Here is a 9,873-nt window from a genome sequence, read left to right as displayed (position 1 = left end):
CCAAAGATAAGGGCCCTGGATGGTCCCCTGTGGGCTCTGAACTTCAGGTCTCCAGTGACTCCACAGCACTTAGGCCAGGACAAGAAAGAATAAAGTCAAACAGGAAGGCCTAAGAGCTGGAGAAGATCTTAGGGGTCACTTAGGACAGGAGGGGAGACTGGGACCCAGAGAGAGAAACAGTGGGCTCAAGGTTAAGTTAGAGGGAAAGTCGGCTTCCTGGAGCAAAGGGGAAAGGTGTCCAGGAGACATGTCCCTTAAGTACAGACCCTCCGGGTCTCAGCCCTTTGAGACTCACTCACCTGCAGTGGGCAGAGCAGAGAGAGGCTGTCTGTGAGGTCACAGAGCCTGGGAACTGGGAACCCAGGCACAGAATGTTTGTTAGGGAATTTGGTCCAGGTGACGCAGCTGATACTAGGCAGAGAGAAGCTGGGGCATTTTAAAGGTGTCAAATTACTTTACTGACGGACTGTACCAGGTTAGTTCTTTCTCCATGAAGGAGGCATTGCTGATGGATTACCTGCTGCCACCACTTTCCCTCCTTCTGTCCTGACCTCTGTGCTGTGGTGACAGAAATCGGCCCCAGAGCCGCTGCAGAGACCCTCCCCATATGATTGAATGGCTCACGCTCCCCATCTTGGTCAGCTGACCAGCAACCTTAATTGTATCTGCATCCCGTATCCCCTTTTGTAAGGTCAGCTAACGTCATCACAGGTTCTGAGAAATAGGACAAAGATGTCTTTGGGGGGCTGTTACTCTTTCTACCACAGTCCTGAAATACTTGTACCAAGAAAATAAATGAAATAAATTCCCAATTCAAAAAGCTAGAACAAGAAGAGTGAAGCAAGCAAAAGAATATACGAGAAAAAGAAGTAGCAAGGATTAAAAACTGGAATTACTTAGAGTATAAAAAAACCTGAATCTAAATAAAATCCTTGACAAAAAATTAACAAACTGGAAATACTATGTACTTTATCAGGAAAAAGGGAGAAAACCCTAAGAGATAAAATGAGAAAGGATAAGGGAAAATCATCGAGACAAAAGAAATTTTAAAAATCTCGAGAGTACTTTATATACTTTTCTCCAAATACATTTCAAAAAATAGATGAAGTGGGTAATTTCCTAGGGAATTACAGTTTTTCAAAATGACTGCATTAGAGATGGGAAACTCTGTCAATTCCTATTGTAGAAATAGAGAAATTCACCACGAAACTACACTTTCCCCCAAAAGGCAACAGGCCCAGATGGTTTCACAGGGGAATTGTAAAAACTTTCAAAGACCAGATACTTCCAATGCTACATAAATTGTTCTAGAGCATATACAACAAAAGAAAGCTTCCAAGTTCTTTTTATAAATTTTATGAAGTAAATACATAGTATCGATAACTAAGTCTGATATGGACAATGCAAAAAATAAAATTACAGTGATATCACAACACTATTAAGCAAACTATTATTGAACTTAATCAAACTTTATATTATAAAAATAATGAATTAATATCAAGATAGTATTGTATCAATGAATTTATTCGTGGAATGGAAAGTTGATTAAATATGAGGAGAGATTTTTTTTCCCCGTAGATGCTGAAAAAAAGGAAGAAAGGGAAATTGAAGGATATTTTCTTTTTTTTTTAATCTTATTTTTATTAATTTTAATGCAGTGACATTGATAAATCAGGGTACATATATTCCGAGAAAACATCTCCAGATTATTTTGACCTTTGATTATGCTGCATACCCCTCACCCAAAGTCAAATTGTCTTCTGTCACTTTCTATCTGGTTTTCTTTGTGCCCCTCCCCTCCCCCTACCCCTCCCTCTCCTTCCTCGCCCCCTCCCCACCCCTCCACCCCACTCCCTGTTACCATCACATTCTTGTCCATGTCTCTGAGTCTCATTTTTATGTCCCATCTATACATGGGTTCATATAGTTCTTAGTTTTTTCTGATTTACTTATTTCACTCTGTATAATGTTATCAAGGTCCATCCATGTTATTGTAAATGATCCGATGTCATCATTTCTTATGGCTGAGTAGTATTCCATCGTATATATGTACCAAAGCTTTTTAATCCACTCGTCCTCTGACCGACACTTGGACTGTTTCCAGATCTTTGCTATTGTGAACAATGCTGCTATAAACATGGGGGTGCATTTCTCCTTCTGGAACCGTTCTATGGTGTTCTTGGGGTATATTCCTAAAAGTGGGATAGCTGGGTCAAAAGGCAGTTCGATTTTCAATTTTTTGAGGAATCTTCATACTGTTTTCCATAGAGGCTGCACCAGTCTGCATTCCCACCAGCAGTGTAGGAGGGTTCCCTTTTCTCCACATCCTCGCCAGCACTTATTCTGTGTTGTTTTGTTGATAAGCGCCATTCTGACTGGTGTGAGGTGATATCTCATTGTAGTTTTAATTTGCATTTCTCTGTTTAGTGATGTTGAGCATTTTTTTCATATGCCTGTTGGCCATCTGTATAAAGGATATTTTCTTAATATGATATCTCTATATCTCAATCTCTTCATCTTAAAAATGAGCTTCTTCCTTAAAGGGCAAACACTAGAGGCATTTTTTTTTTTTTGTATTTTTTCTGAAGCTGGAAACGGGGAGAGACAGTCAGACAGACTCCCGCATGCGCCCGACCGGGATCCACCCGGCACGCCCACCAGGGGCAACGCTCTGCCCACCAGGGGGCGATGCTCTGCCCCTCCGGGGCGTCGCTCTGCCACGACCAGAGCCACTCTAGCGCCTGGGGCAGAGGCCAAGGAGCCATCCCCAGCACCGGGCCATCTTTGCTCCTATGGAGCCTTGGCTGCGGGAGGGGAAGAGAGAGACAGAGAGGAAGGGGGGGGGGTGGAGAAGCAAATGGGCGCTTCTCCTATGTGCCCCTGCTGGGAATCAAACCCGGGTCCCCCTCACGCCAGGCCGACGCTCTAGAGGCATTTCTTTTAAAATAAAGAAAAAGCACGGATATCCACTATCTCCAGGATTTAACATTGTAGTGGTGGTATTAGCCATTGTAATTAGACAAGATAAATCAGAAATATATTAATTAGAAAAGAAAGATGCTATGGTGTTTCTGCTTGTAGATGATAGAGTAATATTCCTGGTAAGCCATAAGGGAATCAGTGACAAAAGTTGCTCAAACAATAACATAATTCAGAAGGGAAGCGAGACATAAAATAACTCCATAGTGTTAGGATACACACCCATAACTCGGTACAGGAATAATAACAGAGGAAAAACCCCATTTACAATGGCAACAGAAAAGATAAAGTACTTAGGAATAAATTTAATAAGTTTGCAAAATATATACAAAGAGCATTTAAAAATAGTCATAAAAGATGAAGAGGTAGATTTGAAGAAAGTGAAACACTATTTGTAGGTAGGAAGACTCAACACTATAAAGGTGCAGATTGAACAAGAGATGAGAGACAGGATTACTTCATGCAGTTGGTGGTCTTGGGTTACGTCCTGGAGGGGGAGGAAAAGCAGCTGTAAGACTTCTTTGAGGCAACTGATGAAATTTGAATAATATTGTATCAATGTTGACTTTCTTGCCTTTGTGCTGTAGTTATGTAGGAGGAGCTCTGTGTTCTTAGGAAATACACACTGAAGAATTTAGGGGTAAAGGGACATGCTCTGTACAACCCACTCTCAAATTGTTTAGAAAAAAATTACCAGGAGAGAGAGGAGAGAAATGCTGAGGCAAGTGGAGGAGAGGTAAACAACGGGTAAATCCGGGTTAAAAGGCGAACGGGAGTTCTTTGTATCATTCTTGCAACTTTCCTGTAAGTTTGACATGATCTCTAAATGAAAGAAACGCTATCCGGAAAGTCCGCGCATTTGTTTTGGGTTAGATGTTAGGTTAGCGTGTTTAAAAATCGGTAAGCCAATGCGCGAGCGCGTCTCCCGGTAAGGGGGAGGGGAAGAGGAGGGGCGCCTTCCTGTGATGGGAGCAAGGACTTTAATGGGAGGCAGCTCCTCCCGCAGTGGCTTTGTTAGTTGCTGCAGTGACTCTTGCTGGCGCACAGGGATGGCTCAGACGTCTTCTCCTCCTCAGGGGAAGTTTCCGAATCAGTCTTCATGGCCCCTGTTTGCCTCCCTCCTCCTCCTGGTCACTCCGGCAGCTGTGCAGCCTCGGGGACCGGCGTGGGGTCCCCAGCTAGAACCTTCAGGGTCTCCCAATGAGGCAGGGCTGGAATGGCCAGTGATTCTGGGAGTAGCGGTCTAGGTTTCTCTTGTAAAAACCTGTTTGGGGAACGTCTGTATGCGTACACGAAAGAAGAAAGGAAAACATTACTCTGGGTGAAGCCTTTGCCTTGGGCCTGGCTGGACGGCCCTGGTTACCTCCCTCTCTGACCCCTTGTCTGATTCTGGAGCCACAGAGACTGCAGCCAGGGACTCAGAGTCACTTGTGATAGGGACAAGGCCCACTCCCCTGGGGGGTCCTGTCAGTGTTAGGGTCCCAGACTTCTACAGCTGCTTCTGTGTGGGGGCATTCAGTGATGGCGCAGTGTCCTGGAAAGTGGGAGAATTAGGCCCATCTGGTTCTGACGATGATGCCACTTCCCGGTGGACTTCTGGAAAGTTCCTCCCCCCCGTGTGGGCCTCAGCTTTCCCTATACAGTGAGACACGGGTTTTCAAACTGGGTTCCATGGATCCCTTTGGGGAGGTGTGGAGGGAGAAGGAAGGGGGAGCTAGCTAGTGGGGCAGGACCCCCCTGATCTTCTACAGAAACTGGACTTGGTGTGATGAGATTTTGTCTGCAAGGAGGGTTTAGCTCTTACGAGAATTCTGGAATGACGGGGCTGGGTGGTCCTTAGCGGGCCTCATAGGGTAGTTGTGAGCTATGTGAGGTCACCAGGCTCCGTGCTGTTGCCCTGCTATGTGGCTGTTTCTTCTTCCTAGACGGCGCCCACGGTCCAGGACTGCGTTTCTGTCCTCCCATGACCCAGAGACGCTTGACCTGATTGACCTCATGGTCTATGTTCCATCCATAAGAATTTTCTGGCAGTGTTTACTTTCCATGCACCTGGCTGCGTTTGGGGGAACAAAACTAGTATGGGCCCTGTCTTCCTGAAACATACTGTCTAGTGCCCCAAAGCAGACACGGAGCAAATAATCACACAGAGTGCATATATGTGACAGTGCTGCTGGACTTGGAAGGGAGGCATGGATGTGTGTTCTTTCCTCCAACAGCCGTTCCTCATGTAATTCCTAGCAAGGAAGCTCGCTCAGGCAGGTCCTACACCCTCGGGCCCTCTGCAGCATGTTCTAGAATCTGACTCCAGCTTCCTGATGGGAGCAATCCCGTCTCTCCTGTCACCCCATTGAATTTAGCTCAGATATCAATGGGGTTTGCTCATCAGGACAAGGCAGCCTCCCCCAGGGGTTCCTGGTCAGTGTGAGAACCTAACTTGGGACTCACCCTCAAAGTCACTGCTGCTGGTGGAAGAGTCTTTCTCCGGCTGGATCAGGGGTTGCCCCGACGGCAAGCAGGAGGCTCCGTTAGCGTACTTGGGAGTTTGTCGGTCTAGCTCACCATTCTGCGGACCTGGCAATGACAATTCCGCGTGGTCAGGTGGGGAGGCTCAGAGGACAGGACAGAGGGGAAGGCATTTTGTCAACTCTGAAGCAGTGTGCACGGGCCACCGTGGTTTTGATGGGATGGGGAGTACCTGAATATATCTCCTCTCGTTTTCTCAGTGTCCCCATCGTATGCAGGTGCTGGATTCAAAATATGTATTCTTTTTAAAATGTGGAACTTATTTTTTTTCTGGTTTATAAATGTAATGTATATCCATCACAGAAAAGCTAGGAAATACTGAAGACTGCAAAGGAGGAAAACAATGCCTCAAACACCTCTCCTTTCAAATATATTCACGTTTTGTCTTTTCCCATGCATGTTTTTACATGGTCCATCACATCTTATACATTATCAATGCATTTTACTATAGACATTATATCACAAACATTTTCCTTATGTCACTAAATTTTAAGAAGTAATGGTTGCATAATATTCTATGTTATGGACAATTCAAGGTTTATTTAACCAATGTTCTATTGTTGGGTGTTTATAGACTTTTCAAATTTCACTACTGTGAATACTGTTATGATGAACATTGTTGTATATAAGGATTTGTTTTTACATACTTATAGATTCCTAAAAGTATAACAGAATTTTGGCAACAGACTGAGCTGTGTTCTGTGATGGAATAAATAGTTCTGTCATTTATTAGCTGCATAATGAGCACATTGCTTCACCCCCCTGCGTATTTTTTTTTTATTCAGTGAGAGAAGGGGAGGCAGAGAGACAGACTCCCGCGTGCACCTCAACTGAGAGCCACCCAGCAAGCCCACTAGGGGGCGATGCTTTGCCCATCTGGGGCATTGCTTCGTTGCTCAGCATCCGGGTTCTTCTTAGCACCTGAGGTGGCAGCCATGGAGCCATCCTCAGCGCCTGAGGCCAATTGGCTCCAACCGAGACATGGCTGCAGGAAGGGAAGAGGGAGGGAGGGAGGGGGAGAGAGAGAGAGAGAGAGAGAGAGAGAGAGAGAAGCAAGAGGGGGAGAGGTAGAGAAGCAGATGGACGATTCTCCTGTGTGCCCTGACCAGGAATCAGACCCAGGACATCTATATGCTTGGCTGACACTCTATCACTGAGCCAACTGGCCAGGGCCTGCCTGTTTTCAGATCTGCAAAATGAGACGTCCATTTTGGATAATCATGTCCACTTCTTAGAGTTATTGTAGGGATTAAATAATATCACTTTATTAGTGTGTAAGCTTTGAAACAGTAGAGGATTCACTGGACCACAGCTGGGTTCCCAGTGTCTAGATAGTACTTTGCATGTAATAGGGGGCTCAGTAATTATCCTTATTAAAGGATTTTAAAGCTTCTTGGTTTTTATGGTGAAACTACTTCCATGGGAAGTATCTTAAAGATTTCCAGTATGGATTTCTGGGAAACCATGCTGTGAGAATCTTTTTTCTGCCATTGAACTGTCCCACCTCTTAGTGGGAGCATGCCAGATGCCTGGCTAGCCCTGCCCTCACACTCCCCACCACGTGCCTGTCCATCCTAGCTTTGCCTGAGCTTGACAATATAGCTGCTTCTTCCTTTTTTTTTTCAGTCTGAAATTGTTGACTTTGACCCCCAATCTTCTCCACTATTAACTTAGTACTGGGTCATCAAGAAGGTGGTAATCACAAACTTCCTCCTCACTCTCTTCCCTTGCACATGCAGCCTTGGAAGCTATGTGTTCCGGGGGCCCCGGCTAAAGACTTTATACATAAACAAGAAATACACTTTTACTTTGTAAACCATTGCAATTTTGAGATGTATTTGTTTTAACAGCAGAACCTATCCTATCCTGGCCGATACCCATATAGAGTTTCTACCTGTTGACATTTGTTGAGTGACTACTTTGTGCCGACCCTGTGCTAGGTGCTTAAATGTATTATGTCATTTGGTCCTCCCAGTGATCCTGGGAAGTAATAATCCATGATGAACATGCTTCTTTTACAGGCAAGGACACTGAAGCTCAGAGTGAGAGGTTAAGTGACTTGCCCCATTCTGGGGCAGGGCCCCAAGGGCAGGGATCTTAATGTAGAATCTTTAAGAAAGCACTTCTAGGCCCTGGCCGGTTGGCTCAGTGGTAGAGCGTCGGCCTGGCGTGCAGAGGTCCCGGGTTCGATTCCCGGCCAGGGCACACAGGAGAAGCGCCCATCTGCTTCTCCACCCCTCCCCCTCTCCTTCCTCTCTGTCTCTCTCTTCCCCTCCGCAGCAAGGCTCCATTGGAGCAAAGATGGCCTGGGCACTGGGGATGGCTCCTTGGCCTCTGCCCCAGGCACTCGAGTGGCTCTGGTCTCAACAGAGCGACGCCCTGGAGGGGCAGAGCATTGCCCCCTGGTGGGCAGAGCGTCGCCCCCTGGTGGGTGTGCCGGGTGGATCCCGGTTGGGCGCATGCGGGAGTCTGTCTGACTGTCTCTCCCCGTTTCCAGCTTCAGAAAAAAAAAAAAAAAAAGCACTTCTAAAACTATAAAGTTCCTTCAGGTTTACCTGGAGGTCATGTTAAAATGCAGGCTCAGGATGTCTGGAGCGGAGTCTGAAAGTACAATTCTAACAAATTCCTGGGCTATACTGATATTGCTGGTCTACAGATCACAGTTTAAGTATCAAGATTTTTAGCCCTATTTCTTTATTGGCTTGGGTCCATGGACACCCAGTTCCTACCTACTTTTAGGTAAGAATTATCCCTCAAAAGCGGAAAGAAATCTGAGGGTATCTCAGCAGGAAGGGGAAGAGCAACATGAGGCATAGAATGGCCAGGCACCTTGTGTGGTACCTACCAGGCTGCAGCTCTTGGCTTTGACTGGAGGTTGTGGAGTCGTCAGTGGCGTGGACCTCCTCACAGCCTCTGCAGCACACACAGAAGAGCTTTGAGGCCAGGTTTCTGCAGGCTGCGGTAGGAGGAAAAAAAATATGAGGGCCACGGGATCTGAGGTCTGAATTCCAGATGCCCTTTGGAAATGCACTGTGAGGAGGGTCATACTGGGTCAGCCTCTCCCAAGGTATAAGAGCCTTCCCCTCTCCTCAACCTTCTGTCGTTCCCCAGGGCCAGCAGGTTCAGATGTTGCCTGTGTTGTCCTCTCTTAAAATCTTTTTCCCGATTCTTACATAATTTTCTTACCCATGAAAGGAATCGAAGTCTCTACTGTGCCAGTTTTGTCTGCCTTGTTGAATCAGCTGATCTTGGAGTCCAGTGTCCTGGGCAGGACTGTCCCCTAGGTAAATATAAGACCACAGCCGGAAAATGCCAGTCCCTGACCTATGCTCACAGTCCAGATAGGATTTCTGCCCCCCACCCCCCCCGGGAAAATCCCGGCTCAGGCAGAAACGCACAGAAGCACACTCAGCTTTCAAGCAGATCTGTGTTCTCCCCATTTCTAGGTGCCTGTTATTGGGTCAATTCCTTAGCCTTCTGGAGCCTCACTTTTATCTGGTCCCTGCTTTGCAGAAGTAAAGGGTTAAAGGTATGAAAAGTGACTCCTTGTGATGCTAGGCACACCATAACTGCCAGTCAATGGTCATGTCATTTCCCTTCCTGTGGCTCATTGGCTCCAAATGATACCAGCTGGTCTGGGTCCATGAGAACATGGATGGAAGCAGTCTGTTAGGTTTAGGTCCTGGTTCTGCCACTCACTTGCTATATGGCTTTAGGTCAGTCCATGCTATTTCTGTCTCAGACTCTTCACTAATAGAGGAAGTTAGGGTAGAGGTTGGTTAGTTAGTTAGTTAGTTAGAAAGGACCTTTTTAGTTCTAATGGTTCAGAATTATAAAGCCTTGTTTGAGTCCAAACTCCTTTTTCTGTCTCAAAGTCCTTTCTTTGTCTTTGGACTTCCTGTTCTCATGCCCCTTTCTGTGGCCAAACCCCCTTTCTCAGTTAGGAAATGGTTGCCATGGTATTGGTTAACTCCCCTCATAATAGCCAATTCACTGTGTGAGTTATCTCACTCATGAGCACTTGCTTCTCATTTTTTCTGTGGTTATATACACCCTGGTCCAAGCCACCATCATCTCTTGCTTAAATTATGGCAAGAGCTTCCTAACTGATTTCCCTGTTTCTTTTACCCTTGACCTCTTAATAATTAATGCAAAGTCTTTACTTAAGCGTAGCTATGCAATATTGCACAGTTTATATATTGTGGCTAGATATAGCCAGCTGACTAAACACATACAGATGTCCTCATTATGTGGGATCCTTAAACCAAAAGGATTATACCCTGGGTCCATTTATCCCCAATCTCCAATAGTCTTTTTTTTTTTTTAATTTTTTTGTTTAGATGATTAAATTTAACAGGATGACATTGATCA

General features: G+C 45.6%; 1 protein-coding gene across 1 annotated transcript in view; it reads right to left on the bottom strand.

The window, feature by feature from the left end:
* Positions 1–4,166: 4,166 nt before the first annotated feature.
* TEX48 (testis expressed 48) overlaps positions 4,167–9,873 on the bottom strand; it is a 31,247-nt gene continuing 25,540 nt past the window's right edge. Inside the window, exons 4-6 of the mRNA XM_066362761.1 lie at positions 8,348–8,458; positions 5,425–5,550; positions 4,167–4,243 (exon numbers count right to left, since the gene is read on the bottom strand). Coding sequence (XP_066218858.1) covers positions 4,167–4,243; positions 5,425–5,550; positions 8,348–8,458 — 314 coding nt within the window. The remainder of the gene's footprint in view (positions 4,244–5,424; positions 5,551–8,347; positions 8,459–9,873) is intronic.

This window comes from Saccopteryx leptura, chromosome 2 (assembly GCF_036850995.1).
Source record: "Saccopteryx leptura isolate mSacLep1 chromosome 2, mSacLep1_pri_phased_curated, whole genome shotgun sequence".
NCBI lineage: Eukaryota > Metazoa > Chordata > Mammalia > Chiroptera > Emballonuridae > Saccopteryx > Saccopteryx leptura.
Note: the sequence above shows the minus strand (reverse complement) of the source record. Positions and strands in the feature narration are given on the sequence as shown.